The 16159-nt window shown below is 54.6% G+C and overlaps 1 protein-coding gene across 4 annotated transcripts; it reads right to left on the bottom strand.

Annotated features, from left to right (window-relative positions):
- Nucleotides 1-8: 8 nt before the first annotated feature.
- Nucleotides 9-15564, bottom strand: SLC25A44 (solute carrier family 25 member 44). 4 transcript variants are annotated; one of them, XM_021682106.1, is made up of 5 exons: nt 15423-15564; nt 10131-10768; nt 4644-4771; nt 2193-2380; nt 9-1135 (listed from the first exon to the last, which is right to left on the bottom strand). In XM_021682106.1, the coding sequence occupies exons 2-5, from the start codon at nt 10753-10755 to the stop codon at nt 850-852; spliced, it is 1227 nt and encodes a 408-aa protein (XP_021537781.1). In that variant the 5' UTR covers nt 10756-10768; nt 15423-15564; the 3' UTR covers nt 9-849. The 4 variants fall into 4 exon arrangements, with proteins under 4 accessions (XP_021537781.1, XP_021537780.1, XP_021537779.1 ...); XM_021682105.2 differs by having other exon boundaries at nt 4644-4720; nt 15423-15499; XM_021682104.2 differs by lacking the exon at nt 15423-15564 and adding an exon at nt 11134-11154.
- Nucleotides 15565-16159: the final 595 nt, after the last annotated feature.

Below are 16159 nucleotides of genomic sequence, written 5' to 3'. Positions count from 1 at the left end.
GGGGCTCAATAAAAGCTTTTAATCACACGTCAGAGACTTCGTACAGTGCAACAGTGAATGTCCGCCGCTAATGTTCCCAGGAGTCCAGTCTACCAAACGCCAGCTGTACCTGCGTGCCCGCCCGCCCGGTGTCCCATGTTCCGTCCAGCTCGGGCCACGGACCGGCTCAGCCCCAAGTCCCCCTGACGTGGCCTTTGGTCCGCTCCCCACCCCGGCGCTGCATAACCCTCGCCGACCCCGGCGCCTGACGTGCTGGATGGGAGAGCGGGGGCCAGGGCTCCCTGTCGGAGACGCGCGGCGACCTTCCGGACCGCGAGCGCGCCGTGCGAGAGAGGGAGAGGTGGAGAGGGCGGGAGGGGGGTGCGGCACCCCGCCGCACGGGGAGCTCGGGGAGAGCGGTCTGAGGGCACGAACCCCCCACCTCCTGAGACTGGCGGGGCAGCACAGCGCCTCCTGCCACCACTCGGCCCGCGTGGGGCGGACCGCAGACGGGCCTCTAGGGAGGAGGTGTGGCACTGAGGCGCGGGGAGAGCGGAGGGGCCCTGGCCTCGATCCTGTTGGTGGCTCTTGGGGCAGGTGGGTGACGGAGGGGCAGGGGGTTCGGAGTCACCTGTGCACCCCGGGGGGGGCTGACCATTAGTGGACAGACACTGGGGGACACCTGACAAAGGAGGAGAGGGGACACAAAACCGAAGGTAGGTGGAGGGGGTTAACCCTCGAAGATTCGAGGCCCAGACGGGCGGTGGTGGTGGCGAAGGTGGAGGAGCGCGGTTGGCTCTGATCTGGCCGGGGCGACGGAAAGGGGGGGCAGCCGTAAGAAGTGTCAAGGCCTCAGGTAGCTAGCACCTTTCAAGTTGGCACCGTGGCCTTTCCCAGGGATGGGACTGATGAGAGGCAGGAAGGCTCATCCAGCCACACGTGTGCAGTACGAGTGCAGGGTCTGACAGGCCTTCTGTCCCGGGGGCGCCGCACCCGCATCGCAGGCTTGGTGGCGGCCGGGGGCGTGGGGCAGGAGTGCTGGGCGGCCACCAGGTCAGCTGGGCAGTGTCGGGCTGGTAAGTGCAGCGGTCCTGGTGCGGGTGACCTCCTGCCCCGCTCCTTACTGTCTCCCAAGAATCCCTCCGGAGGCCCGTGACTGGGATGAAGAAAAGAGAAACACCAGTGGTTCCACGACTTGGAGATTCCCGCTGAGACCTGTGTGTCCGTGAGTCCCAGTGACTGGGGTGTAGACGCGGGCGGCCCCACTGCCCAGGGCCAAGCTTCACTGGGCTGCTCCACAGCAGCTGTTCTCTCCACCTGGGGGCAGCAGGCCCAGGCAGCCTCATCTACTCAGAACTGGGCCCCCCCCCTAGTCATCCCGGGCCTGTGCGTCCGGGGGCTGCTGGCTCTGAAGGAACGTGGAAGGGACAAGTAACTGGGATTGAGGGAAAAGCCACATTTTCCACCTGTCTGAGAAAGGGGTGGGCTCTGACTGCAGGATTGGTGCTTCAGCAGGACTGACAGTACCTAGTTCACAGATGTTAAAAAAATACACACACAAAATAAGAGTATCAACATTTGTCCCCGACCTAATAACTCTCCAAAGAGAGGACGAGTGCTCTGGAGAACCAGAGGTTTTTCTGCTCCTACTCCCTGTGCAGAAGTACCTGGCACCGTGCCCCCCTCCCCCCGGTGGCAGGGAAAAGCAGAGCAGTCTGGTGGGCAGCTCAGTCCCAAAATAAAAACAAGCAAGCCTGAGAGATGAAGCAGGAAAGGGCTGATGGTAGCTGATGGAACCTGGGCTGAAAGCCCGGGAGGAAGACCAGTGATAATAAGCAAGCTCTATGTACAGCTCTTGTCAGGGTCTCAGGGACACAGATGGCGGGGGAAGCCAGAAGAAGGGTTCGCAGGGGATGGGTGGGGTGGAACTGGTGGGGACGGTGGGTTTCCTTAGGATAGGACTGAGGACCCAGACTGAGCGAGGGAGCCCAGTTTGGCAAGAAAATAAAAAGTAATGGGAGCAGGGGGTCCAGGTGTGGAGTCTCTTTAGCAAGAGCAGCTCAGAGTTTCTGCCCTGTTCCAGACAGGCCACCCGGCCTAGGGCAGGGCTTCGGATGTGGTGGGGACACGGGGGGGGGGGTTACCCTCCCCACGCTGCCCCCACCCCAGAGTAGTGTGGCAAACAGCGGGGGTCGCTCCCCTCCACGGGTTACCAATGTCTTGAGTCCACCAGCTCAGGTCTGAGGCTGAGTTTCTTGAGGCTCTCGTAGCCCACCACGATGACAATGGTGGAGGGTGTGGCTGAGATGATTCTGGCCGAGAGGCCTTTCATGAGGCCCCAAGGCCCCTCTTCTGCCATCAGCTGTCTGAAGGTCAGGATGATGGAGCTCTTGCCTTCAACCTGGAAAAGCAACACAGTGGAGGGCCACGGTCTGCAGTCGAAGTCGCTCGGCGCAGGCTCCCTCTGCCTTGGGGTCCAGGGGCTGGATTGTGCTTGTAAGGGACAGTGCGGCACAGGGCTTCATGTGGGCTCCGGGGCCAGGCTGCCTGGGTTGAATTCTGCTCCCCAGCTTACTAAGAGCGCAACCTCAGGGAACACAGTCACCTCTCTGCACCTCAGTCCATTCCCATGTAAGCAGCAATGGAGCGTACCCACCCCTGCGGTTGTTCGGAGCAGTCAACGCTGACAGGCACACGCGCCCTGTAACTGCGAGCTGTTACTACCGCCAGCAGATGGGCCACTCAGCTGCGGTCCTTGTCCTTGCCCTGCTTGCGTGTCTCTGGCCTCAGGGAGACCGGGTGCTCGCGGCCCTGCCGGTCTGTCATTTCCATTCCAACCACCTCAGTCCCTCAGTCCCCACAGTTGGGAGTCCTCCCCTCACCCCGGGACCCCTGCTCCCTGCCACACTGGACGTTTGGCTAAGGCAAGAATCTCCTCTGTTCCTGCCCCCTTCCCCGGACCCTGCCACCAAAGCACACTTGGCCCCACTCAGACCCTCAGCCAGTGCAGGACACCTGCTCTCCTTGCCATACTTCCCCAGAGTGGATGATGTTCACAAGGTGATATCCGGCTCAGAGCATCACCCCCCTCCTCCCCACCTCCCGTAGCCCCCTCCTCCACACTCCGCTCTTCCTCTGCAGTACTCTCCTCTGCCCGCCTCTGCCCCCAGCCCTCCCACGTATCCACAGCCGCGGCAGGGCCGCTCAGCTAGCTTGGTCTCCTCCCGCCTGGGGGTGCCTCAGAAGTAGACACCTGTCCTTTCCCTTGGATCTCCTCAGGGAACACTCAAAACAAGCCTCAGAAGAGAACGAGGAGGGAACCTGTGCACTTTATGATTTGCAAACCCATCAAATGCCAATTTATTCATTCAAAAGTGTGTAGGGGCAGCATTCTTTCCTAGGAACAAATATACCTTTAGATTTACCAGCCACCTCCATCCCAGCATCCTGGTATCAGGGAAGCTGACCTCACCCCCAAGCTGTTGAGTTTCTTTTCCTCCCCTCCTGCCCTCACCAGTGACCCCACTCTCCTGGACAGCTGTCCTCCTACTCTACCCGCCTCAGACATCAAAATCCCCCATTCTCTCCACCTAAAGCTTTAGACGGCAGAGCGCCATTTGTATGTGACACACCCATACTCAGGTTCTATTTCCTTGGACTAGGTGCTGGGGGACAATTCTGGGCTGAGAGGACAGGGACGGTCATCTCTGGACAGCGCCACCAAGGGCTCTGTCAGCATCTCTGCTGAGTCCACATGGCCCAGTCTGTGAGGCCTACTCAAGAACAGTCTGTAGGGCGCCTGGGTGGCTCAGTTGGTTAAGCAACTGCCTTCGGCTCAGGTCATGATCCTGGAGTCCCGGGATCGAGTCCCGCATAGGGCTCCCCGCTCGGCAGGGAGTCTGCTTCTCCCTCTGACCCTCCTCCCTCTCATGCTCTCTCTCATTCTCGCTCTCTCAAATAAATAAATAAATCTTTAAAAAAAAAAAAAGAAAAGAAAAAGAACTGGCTCACTGAGTCATGAAGATCTTTAAAAAAAAAAAAAAAAGAACAGTCTGTAGAGAACTCGGCCCAGTGGAGAAACCAGACTTAGGGAATTCATTGAAATGGATATATTTCTAATAACCACAGACCTGCAAAGTAAGGAAAAGGTGTCTGATCGGCTAACAGGAGGCAAGGCAGGGAGGAGCCAGGGGGGCATGGCGAGGACAGGAGCAGGGCATGTAAGGACAGGAACAGGCGTGCAAGGACAGGAGCAGGGGTGTGCAAGGACAGGAGCAGGGCATGTAAGGACAGGAACAGGCGTGCAAGGACAGGAGTAGGGGCGTGCAAGGACAGGAGCAGGGCATGTAAGGACAGGAGCAGGTCATGCAAGGACAGGAGCAGGACGTGTAAGGAAAGGAACAGGCGTGCAAGGACAGGAACAGGGCATGCAAGGACAGGAGCAGGGTGTGCAAGGACAGGAGCAGGGCGTGCAAGTCCGCAGACATCACAAGGGAAACACTAGGTGCTTCAGCGTGCTCAACTGGTTTCTGAAGATGCTAACTGACCACAGGAAGGGGTCAGGACAAGGCCGGCTGGACCAGAAGGCCATGATGCAGAGAGGTCAGGGGGGTGCTGGGGAGCCCGCAGGTCACCCTCCTCACCGGGCTGGAGGCTCGTCTTACCTGCACTCGGGTGCGGATGACGTCCATGGGATTGGTGAGGATGGAAGCGGTGGCCGCAGCCAGGGGCCCCGACACAGCTTGAAAGACAATGTGCGGGCACTCCTTAGGACAGAGGTACGAGAGCTGTTCTGGAATCGAGGGAAAGACAATGCCTCAAGACATGAGGCGCCATGCGGTCTGCCCTCATGCTGCTTCTGTGCCCAACAAGGATGAACCCTCTCCATCCTCAGCCTCCTTAGACCCCAGAACTCCCATCTTCTCTTCTCTTCTTTGCTTCCATCGGAACCAACAAAACTGAGGAATCTCAGGGCCCTTCTGGAAGCCATGCTGGGTACATTGCCCACTTTGAACAGAAGATTCCTCTGGAGAAGGGGTTTCAGAACCTCTCTGCTTGCCAGTTCCTTTCATCTGATGGACAGAAATCCTCCCTGGTGTAAAAGCCTTATGGCTGTGCTCTACTCCTCTCAACTCACAGCCAGGGACGCGCACGGGCCCATTTTCTCACGCACGCACCAAATGGCCGGCAGCGCTGGCTCTCTGAGGAAGGGGCAGGGTGACCACAGAGGGCAAGGAGCCTCTTCACTGCATCCCCTTCCTAACCTTGTGAATTTTGAGCCATGTGAATATTTTTATTATATTTTTTTCATTCCAGTTCGTTAACATACAGTGTTATATTAGTTTCCAAGGTACAATATAGTGATTCAATAATTCTATATACTACTCAGTGCTCATCATGATAAAAGTACCTTCATCCCCTTCACCTGTTTCCCAGTCCCTCACCCACTTCCCCTCTGGCGACCAGCAGTGTATTCTCTAGAGTTAAGAGTCTGTTTTTTGGTTTCTCTTTTTTCTTTGTTTGTCTTGTTTCTTAAATTCCATGTTTGTGTGAGATCCTACGGTATTTGTCTTTCTCTGACTGGCTTACCTCACTTAGCATTATACCATCTACCTACATCCACGTTGTGGCAAATGGTAAGATTTCATTTTTTTTATGGCTGATATTCCATTATGTATATACCCATGTGAATTTTTTTTAAGATTTTTAATTTATTCATGAGCGAGAGAGAGCGAGAGAGAGCGAGCGAGCACAGGCAGGGGGAGAGGCGGAGGCAGAGGGAGAAGCAGACTCCCCGCTGAGCAGGGAGCCCGATGCGGGGCTCGATCCCAGGACCCTGGGATCATGACCTGAGCTGAAGGCAGACGCCTAACTGACTGAGCCACCCAGGCACCCCCCCACCCACGTGAATGTTTTTAAAAATAAAAACAATGACAAAAGAGAAAGTCATATCCAACAGTAAGATGTTTTCTCCAGGCTACATCAAGAAAGAAAAACTCATTTTTCAAAAATGCTGATGGAGACAATGGCAGAGGACCCAGACTCACCCATTCCCTGGTCACTGGGAACTCACTGCAGCTGAACTGTTAGCTTTACCCTCTCTAGCGGTGAAAGACAAGAGCTCGTTTGTTCAACAGAGGCTCACTGAGCTGCCACCACCATGCGCCAGCCACCCCAGGCCCTGAGGATGGAGAGTGAATAAACAAGCTCAAATCCCACCCTTAGAAAGTTTTTCATTCTACTGGGGGAACACAGACAATCCAATAAAAAGCAAAAGATATAGCGATGTCAGAAGGTGATGTGTGCCCTCTGTAGATAAAGATAAAGCAGGAAAGGGAGACAGGGAATGCCAAGTGTTGGGAATGCAGGGGTTGCCGTTTTAAACACAGTGGTCACGGAACCCTCTCCAAGAAGGCTGAAGTTTGAGCAAAGACCTGAAGGAGGGTGCAAGCCCTACGGATCTGTGGAAAGAACTTTCCAAGCAGAGGTAACATCCTATGCAAAGGCCCTGAGGCAAGAGCGTGCATTAAGTCTTCGAGGGCAGCAAGGCCCGAGTACCTGGAGCACAGCGAGCAGGGAAACAAGAGTAGACGAAGTCCGAGAGGTAAGTCATTAGGGCCTTGAAGCCACTGCGAGAGCTTTTCGCTCTGAATGAGGCTGGATGTAAAGTAGACTCATCATCTCAGAGATTTGGTCTCAGTCTTCTCTCTACAGTTCAGTTGCCATAGAACTTTTAAGAATTTTTTCTCTGCCCTTACTTTTGGTAATTTGTGGCCACCTAAAGATGAGGGGACAGAAGGAAGGTGGGGGTTGGTGGGGCAGACGTGAAGACCTCTAAATCTGGCAGCATGGCAGGACTCCTTATGCCCGGCCAGAACCACCTCTCCCCTGGTTGCTAATCGCCTCCCTCCCTCCCCCAGGGTAAGCACAAACCAAGACAAAGTGACCGCCACCTCACCCGTATCCTGTTTCTCCTGAGAAGGAAGCATCTTGCGGCCACTGGGAAGTGGCATCTGGCCGGGAGCTGCCAGCCTCCATGGGCCTGTCTGAACTGGCTCCCAGGCCTGCAAGCCACAGCAGGATCCAGGTTCCAACTGTAGTCACAGACACATGCCATTTTCCTGGGACTTCGGGAGAGGATGAAAAAACAAAGCAAGAGAGTGGGGGAAAGAGCCCCATGTCTTTGCTCTCCATTATTCATTCAATAAGCACTAACTGGGCACCTCTTATCTGCAAAGCAGAAGATGATAAACCCAGGCTGACTTGGTTTAAGTCCCTCCTGCCTACATGATTTTGAACAGTAATATAAACGTATATTTATTTAATGCTACTGGACGCCAGGCACTGCGGTGAGCATAGGACATACAACAGAGAAATGAACAGGGAAGGGCCTTCATGGGAGCTGTGAGTCAACGATAAAATGATCGCAAATTATGACAAATGCTATGAAGGAAACAAGCCAAAAAAGAAAAGAGAAAGAGCCCTTTTTCCAACTGGGTGACGAAGTCTTCTCTGCAAACGTGGCATGGAGGCTGAGGTCTGGAGCACGAGAAGGGGAACAGGGGACAGGGCACTCCAGACCGAGAGAACGTTATCTGCAAAGGCAGAGAGATGAGAACAGAGCTTGGTGTGTTTCAGGAACAGAGAGAAGGACAGTGAGGATGGAGCAGAGCAAGGGAGAGAGGCCCACCATGGGGCTGGCATAGCAGACGGGCCAGATCACGGAGACCTGCACTGACTACGGACACATTCAATTTTATTCTAAATGCCCAGAAGGTAGCATTGGTAGATTTTAAGCAAAAAGGAATGACAAGAACCACTCTACTCATTCAACATATATTTACGAAGCACATGTGGCCCAGAGCCTATCTGGCAGGTAGTGCGTATTCAGTGTTAGCTTCCTCCCACTTCCAAGAAACTTTCCAATCAACTGTATCTCAATTGTATCTCAATTAAAAAATGCATTTTTTTTTTAAAAAGGAACCTTTCCACCCAGTAGAAGAGAAAAGGCACACACAAATGACATCAAGGCAGGTGATACGTCGCTTCTGGGTTAAGGGCTCCGCGGAGCGGTGTGGGGAGGCAGTAAGGAACACTTGGGCATGTCACGGCTTCCCAGGGCAGGTGCGCCTGGAGGGCCGAGAGGAACAAAGCAGGGGTGGGAGACACGATGCAGTGGAGGATCTGTGCATGATCTGGCCTGGCTGCTGCACACCCCACACTAGGGGGCGCTCCTCTGTAAAGGGAGGTGGAAGCCAGACTGAGGAGCTGGGCTTGTGCTCGGTGAGCGGTGGGGCGGCTGAGCACCACAGCCAGGGTTTAAAGAGTGACTCCATTAGGTGTGTGTGGTAGGTGGGATGGGAGACCAGCTAGAGGGCTGGCGCAGCACCCAGCAGGGTGGTCACTGAGGCGTGGTTTCCAGGGAAGGCAGGAGAAATGGACAGAGAGTAGGGAAAGACATTCTGGGGTCACTAGGACCAGATGTGGGGACGAGGAAGAGGGAGTGACAGTCTCAGTGATGTGGAGAATAATGTGGCCACTGAGAGAAAGAAGTGAGTCAACCAGCTTGGGATGAAAAATAGTTCGCTGAATAACGTTTCAGATATAAATGCACGCATCCAAGTCGAGAGGCCCAACAGTCAGAGTGTCTGTCCAGAGCTCTGGAAAATTAGTCTGGGGATAGACACAGATTTTCTGACATGGCAGAAAAGGACAAGTCAATTGTAAATGAAATCACATGAGGAGAGAGGGGCGAAGACAGACGCCAGAGAAAATGCTCACAATTCCTAGAGTTTTTCTTTTCTTTTTTTTTTTTAAAGATTTTATTTATTTATATGACGAGAGAGACAGCGAGAACAGGAACACAAGCAGGGGGAGTGGGAGAGGGAGAAGCAGGCTTCCCACTGAGCAGGGAGAGCCCGATGTGGGACTCGATCCCAGGACGCTGGGATCATGACCTGAGCCGAAGGCAGACGCTTAACGACTGAGCCACCAGGTGCCCTCTTTTCTTTTTTTTTAAGAGTGAGAGAGAGAGAAAGAGAGAGAAAGCACAAGCAGGAAGAGAGGCAGGGGCAGAGGCGGGGAGGGAGAAGCAGCCTCCCCGCCGAGCAAGAAGCCTGATGCGGGATTCAATCTCAGGGCTCTGACCTGAGCCGAAGGCGCCCCTTCTGGAGTTTTTCTTAACATTAAGATTAGCAGGATCCATTCCCAAAAGATCTGATGCAAAGGGTCAGGGGTGGAGTCTGGGTATGTGAATTTTACCAAATATTCAGGAAGAAAGACTGTGTTAAACAGGAGAGAGAAAGAGCTAGCAATAAAGAGGAAGGTACCATCAGGAAAAAGGGAGAATCACAAACGTGGAGTGCCAGAGGGATAGGATGATTACAGATTAGGAAGTCATTATGAAATCTGGTTAGGAAGGTCCCAGGTAAATTGGACAGAAGGCCCACTGCCAAGGCTCAGGAGCCTGCAGCAGGGCCTGGGGAGGCTTCAAGCAGAGACCATCCTCATGGGAGTCTGCTGGTTGCCCAAAGCTGTGGATGCCAAGGGTCACAGGCACGCTCAGGTCCTGTTCTTGGCAAGGCACCCTGCCCTTCCAGAAGAAAATGTGGCAACATGTTTATCGAGGCCCTCAAAAATGTTATCTTTGGACCCAGTGATCCATATCTGGGAAATACTTAAAAAGAAGTAAAACGTCTTATGAACAAAAATGCATTCTAGGAGCAGAGGGGTTCAAGGCTCTAGGGAGCCTTGAATTTAACAATGCTGAGGAAAGGCATCCAACTTAAACACGCATCTGAAATTTGAAATTTCATCTTCAAATCCCAAATATCCCATGAATTTTGTCCTTCCGCGCCTTCCAATTCTCTACCAAAATTCCACTAACCCTCACTGATCGAAAGGCAGCCAGCACATGCTTGATGTTCTACAGTCATCTACTTTACTCGTCTGAGTCCCCCCACAATAACCTAAGCTCCCTGAAAGCAAGAAGCCATGTCTCATTCCTCTGTGAATGCTCTTGGGGTTAAATGTTTGCTGGATGAACAGCCCTTCTCCCATGAAATCTTCCACTCCAGCGCACACAGGGCCCCAGCGTCTTGGCCGCGGGAGCAGGCCCGCCCTCTATCCCCGCTCTCCCGGCCCCCCCTTACCTGCATAGAAGTGATAGAAGGGCCACCAGACAGCACTATTTGGGATGTAGGTAAGCAGTGAAGCCACGTAGCCTCGGTAAAAGCCTCGGAGCCCGTCAGCCCGCAGGATCTGCCTGATGATGTCCTTGGTCTGGCCAAAGGCTACAATCCCTCGTCCCTCGGGGCTCCCTCGCACTTGGAAGCGGCCCATCGTGTTGCCCTCGCGCTGCATCATCAGGTGCTGGGACACCACGTCAATGGGCACTGTGATGCTCTGGGCCACGAGGGAGGCCGAGCCCCCGGCCACCAGAGACTTGACCGTATTGCTCTGGCTGTAGTCAGCGACAAACTTCCGGGTGAGCTCGTACGTAGTGACGTAGCACTGACCAGAGATGAGGGTGAAGGTGTTGACCAGGAACCCCCGGTAGAGGCCAGTCACACCGTCTGCTCGCAGGATCTTGAGGAAGGCATCAAAAGTCCCGTGGTAGAGGCTCTTGCCCCTCTGGACCTGCAGCCGGGTGCGGATGAGGGTAAACGGGTAGACGCTGACACGGATCATCATCGTCATTGCTACACCAAACACGTAAAACTTCTTCTTGTCCAGGTGTTCCCACTCGATGATCTGGATGTTGCGTTTATCCTCCATGGCGCCTGGAGACCTAGGGACGTGAGCGGGCAGGAGGACGTGGGGAAGGAGGCTAGCGCTTTGCGCTCTGTCCTGCTGGCTAGGCTCCAAGCCCCGTCCTCAGGCTTCATCTCCTGGGGTACCCACCTCCCCAAAGTTTAGATTCCAGTCCGGCTTGGCCAACTCTTGCCTGAGTCTTCCTTCGGGGATCAGGATGCTGCCCCCCCTGCCGCCTCTTTTACTGTCCCTCCCCCAACTCCAGAAGCTGCTCCACACTTCAGCTACTCCAGCAGCCCCACTCCCACTTTGGCTCCCTGCCCAGGCTGATCAAATCACCCACTGCAGTCCCTGCCTCTGCCTGGGCCCTGGTGCCCCAGCCCAAGCTCCTCCTCTGCTCACCCAGGCGGAGCTCAGGATGCTGTGTTGCTCTGGCTTTGGTCCCGCTTGAGGGCCTTGCATCCTGCCAGGCGGTCCTCCAAGTGGGACTAAGGGATGTCACTAAGTGACGCTTAGTAGGTTCCTAATGTGGAAGGGAAGTAAGTGCTCCATTTGGGATGCTCCTGGGCCCACTGAGGAGGCATGGCCTTGACCTCCGACCCTCAGCAGGGTGCCTCTTTCGGCACCATTTACAAGCTGCCTCACCTTACTTTGCTTCTGGCTTCCCCGTGCTGGTCTCTCTGAGCTCCCCTGACTCACACTCACTACACTTTTCTTTCCTCCAGTCTGTATTAGAAGAAAATGTGGCACCCCCTCCCCCTCTCCCTCCAGTGAAAGGAGTTAGAAAGTTAGGGACAAGCCAAAGGTCAGAGTCCTCTTTGGTTATTAGATAACTCACTCTAGAGAAAAGAAAGAACCAGCAGAGAGCTAAGTGGTTTCCCTGAAGTCTTGAGAACCACAGGGCAGAGGACATGCCTGGCCCTTCTCACCCCTAAGCACAGAAATCATAACCTTTGTCCTGTATAATGAGGGGAGATTCGAGTGACAGGGAAGATACAGACTCTGCCTTCAAGAAACGCACAGTCTGTTCCCGAAGACAACAGCATCCATCTGGGGAATGGATCTAAGATACAGAGAGAAAGAATCCAGGTCAAAGTACTGTAACGTGGCTCTGAGGTCAACGTATCCACTGCCTAAGTTCTCCAACAAAACTAGTACTAATGTAATAATTGTATGAAATCAGGAGCTTCCAACTTAAGAACTGTCGAACAGCATGTCATGATATGTTGGACATATTCTTGGTGACAACGTAATGTGTTCCTGGGTAGGACACTGGACAGTTTCAGCCAGAGGGGAAACGGGGAAGCGAAAGTGGCAGTGAGAAGTCAGGGGCTCCCCAGGCTTTGGGAGAAATCCCAACAGGCTGGGAAAGGAGGTGGCCACATAAAAGGGACAACTCTAGACGTTGAAATGTTCCCGAAGCCAGTGCCCTGGCCAGCCTCATGTCAGGTGTCTAAACAGAGTCCATCCTCAACCACCTTCCCCAACCAAAGGTCCCAAGCAGCCTGAGGAGCTTCTCACTTTACCATGGAAGTCAGCAGAGAAGCCCAGTGAGCTTTCCGGCCCCCGCCCGCCAGCTGGACTGTGCCACCGTCACAGAAGGCCAGGCTGCCTGCAGTGCAAGCCGAGCACCTGTGTGCTGAGGGAAAACCTCAGCTTCCAGGTGAGGCAAATGGGAGGAACCCTGGAGGGCAGAGCCCTTTGAACAGGACAGGAATGCATGTCGACCACGAAAGCAGCAAACGATGGCTTAGAACAACCAGCTTGGCCCAAACGTGGGATGTGGGCAATGAGCGAGAGGAACGCTGCTGTGTCACTTGCTGTGGGCAAAAGTGGCCCTTCCTCCCCAGCCTCAGCCGGGGACATCCACCAAGCCCTGCAGTCCTCTCCTCTGAGGCTTCAAGAGAAGGTGTCATTGTCTGCCCTGCCTGGAGTGTTTGTTATCCAGGGTCCCAAAGTCATGTTTCCAACACCACTGAGCCATGAGCAGAGAGACTCTAGGATTTTCTGAATACCTATCACCTCATGTAATCCTTACAACTTAACCTGTGCACAGTTAGACACTTCTGCTAAATGAGGACACCGCATCAGATAAGTTAAAAGGAACAGGTCCAAGGTCACGCCGCTGGTCAGTGGTGGAGGCACGATATGAGCCGAGATTTCTCCTCTACTGACCATGCCTTCTACCCCATGGGAGGAGAGGAGTTCCAACACAAGTCACACTGTTCAGTCTAAAGCCAAGTCACTCCCACCCATGGGCGGCAGCATTAATGCCCTCATGGCTGCTGGTCACCCAAGGGTTAAGCATAAGCTCCTGGCCCCACAGATGACCAGAGATTTCTCTCAGCTTTGTTCCAGAGAAACCAAGAGCTGCCCCTGCTTTCCCAGTGTGCTGGTGGAGTGACTGACCGAGCTGAGTGGCCGGCCAGCACGTTGTTGTCACAGGACAAATACAGTTGGGCCCAAGCAAGAGAGCCTCCTGCCGGGTTTGTGCAAACTGTGTGCTAAGCAGGACAGAAAGGCAGAGCAGCGGATTCCGTCCCAGGACCTTCTGAACTTGTCAAGCTGAGTCACAAAGTACCAATATCTCCGGGGCGCCTGGGTGGCTCAGTCCTTAAGCGTCTGCCTTCGGCTCAGGTCATGATCCCAGGGTCCTGGGATCGAGCCCCACATCGGGCTCCCTGCTCAGCAGGGAGCCTGCTTGTCTCTCTGCCTGCTCTGCCTGCCGCTCCCCCTGCTTGTGCTCTCTTCTTTCTCTCTCTGACAAACAAAATAAAATCTTAAAAAAAAAAACAAAACAGTACCAATATCTCCTGACGAGAAGTCTTAAGGCAGGACCCAGTGCCCCGTTTCTCTGCTTTCCTCCATCACTTACGTGTGCCTGTTGATTTTAAATTCCCAGAAGGAAGGGGGGACTCTCCAAGGCCAAAGCAGGTATCTCCTACCATTGCCACGGTGACAGGAGAAGACACTAAGGGTCACGCCTCAGAGGGAGAAGCCGGTACAGCGGAAGGCGAAAGGGCCTGGCACTCACTCCCTCGCCTCAAAAGTGGGGTCTCAACCTGCTCTGTTACATAACCTCCAGACTTCCTGCTGAAACATCAAAACTAGTGCCTCTTATTTTACCCGCTGGAAAATCCTCTTGGCGGACACCTGTATGCACACCTCCTCCAGCCGTCCTTTCTCCCAACTCAATCAGCCCCCATGCTTTACGGCTCTTTCCCAGACCCTTATTTGTGTGCACAGCTCCGATTCTGAATTTCCTCCCATCTTTTAACAACTGCTCAGGCACAGAGGTTGAGGTGCTTCCTCTGGGGACCCAACAGATGACCCAGGATGCCCTGAAGTCATCAAATGAGATGTCAGAGGCAGAGCCTCCCCTACCAAGCCGCGCAGGGGAAAGGGACAGATTGGTGGTCTCTGCACATCTCCCTTCCACTTGCACTCTTCCTGAACCAGAAACATCACACCAGACTATTCACTAGGTTCTGAGATAAGATTCTGGTTCGGGATAAGGCAGTGCCATCTGGAAGGCCAGGTCATGCAGTGGAACGAACACCCGTCCTCAGGAGATCCAAGTTTGAGTTCCACTTCTGTTACTTACTGGTATGATTGGAATCACGTCACTTCACTGAAACTCAGTTTCCTCACCTGGGAAGCGGGGCCAGTCGGCCTGCCATGGCTATATAATAGTGTGGAGCCACTCACGGGAGGCCATACGTGTAAAAGCGTTTTGTAACAGCAAAGCATCTCTATCATGGCACAAAGTTCTACTAGACAATGCTGCTCTAAATCCTGGCTACTCAGAGCGGCACACACGCCGGACATCAGCTGTATTTCTTGTTAGAAATAGAGTTTCAGGTTGCAGGCTCGCCCTGCCGAATAAGAGCCAACATGTTAACAAGCTCTTTGGGTGATTAAATGTGCCAGGTTTGGAAAACACTGCTTTAAAGGTTAAGGATTGTCAGTATTATCATAACAATGATACAGCTACTCGAAGAGTCCAGGACCATTGTGACTCCATCCTGACTTGTCACCAGAACTGGGCCCAGTTGATGGTTACTAGACGCAGGCAGAGCTTTCCCGGCTAGCCAGCCCCACCAAAGTAAACCCCCTTCTGCAGCTCCGGACCCAGCCCACAGGCTTGGGTCCCCGATTTCAGCTAGAAACAAGATCTTTGCTTCCCCCTTCTGTTCCTCCGTTCTCCATCGCATCTGCATCGAGACGCAGCATCCTGGGAGCCACCTCCCCCAGCGCGAGCGCGGATACATTGACACGCTTGCCCTCCTCTAGTCAGGGGAGGTCCCCGCGATGCCTCCGACCCCTCGTTCGAGGCCATCTCCTCCCTCCGTCACGGTGAGGTCCCACCCAGCTCTCCTGTGGTCGTTCACAGGCACCCACGTGATCCCTCATCACTGACACCACATGACACCCGTCCATGCAGCGCCTGGCCTGGCACCCCGCACAGCCGCCCTGGGCCGGGGGCTCGGACCCGGCCGTGCCACGCCTCTCAGCCCGCTCCCTCCGCTGTGCGCTCCTCCGACAGGAACAGACGCCTGGCTGCAGTCGCCCCTGAGCCCCGGAGCTGCGAGGCCGGCTCCCGCGGAGCCGCAGGCACCCGCTGCCGCCGTGACAGGTCCAGGTCCTCGGAGACCGTAGCCGTCAGGCACCCCGCGCCGGCCGTTTCTTACCTCCTCCGATCAGGGAGGTTCCGCCGCGACTGAGGCGAACTCCGAGCCCGGACCTCTAGGCCACAGCGCCCACTCCAACCTCCATGCCCGGCGACCTCCAGCCCCCGCTCGCATCTTCCTCCATCTCGACCGGGCTCCCGGTACTGCCGGAACCGGAAATTGAAACACTGTCATTCCCGCCCCCCGTGGGGTGGGGCGGGGCTACGCCGTGGGCAAGTCCACCAATGGCGTGCTGAGCTTTACCCCCCCGCCCCCGCCCCGAGGAAGGGGGATGGGCGGGGCCCGTGGCCATCTTGAATTCGGGCAGAAGCCACGCCTCCGTAGGCCTCGTCATGCCCTCAGTTCTACGGCGCGTGCGTGTCCTTTCTCGGTTCTCAGGAGCCAAGTCACCTGGGCCTTCTTGAGGATCCCGTTGTAAATGGGTTACCTTGTGTTTCGGGTCTATTGGAAATCTAACTTCCAATCTAATCTGTAATTTTTGCGTAACTTTTCTCGTCTATGGTGCCAAACAGGCCAATGTGCAGCAGGAAGGACTGAGGTTAGACAACCGATTTTGAGGTTTGAGAACTCAAAAAATTGCAGAAATAGGGGCCATCCTGGAGGTGGAGTGAGTGACATTAGGGTCTCGTCCGGCTCTGAAACTACCTATATTTGGATTTAAAAGGAGAGGAAGAGCTCTTTAAATGAGCGACTGGAAAGCCTGGGGTGGAGAGTCGGTTCATTTCAAATGAGGTATT

Source organism: Neomonachus schauinslandi, chromosome 6 (genome assembly GCF_002201575.2).
Source record: "Neomonachus schauinslandi chromosome 6, ASM220157v2, whole genome shotgun sequence".
NCBI lineage: Eukaryota > Metazoa > Chordata > Mammalia > Carnivora > Phocidae > Neomonachus > Neomonachus schauinslandi.
The sequence above is the reverse complement of the archived record's forward strand: the minus strand, read 5'-3'. Positions and strand labels throughout refer to the sequence as shown.

Excerpts from the sequence above, each read along its gene's own strand:
- SLC25A44 (XM_021682106.1), bottom strand. The coding sequence starts at position 10,755 with ATGGAGGATAAACGCAACATCCAGATCATCGAGTGGGAACACCTGGAC. Across the intron at positions 2,381-4,643 it reads TCATCCGCACCCGAGTGCAG|GTTGAAGGCAAGAGCTCCAT; the intron begins GTAAGACGAGCC and ends TTGCTTTTCCAG. Across the intron at positions 1,136-2,192 it reads CTGGTGGACTCAAGACATTG|TCACGGGCCTCCGGAGGGAT; the intron begins GTAACCCGTGGA and ends TCTTCATCCCAG.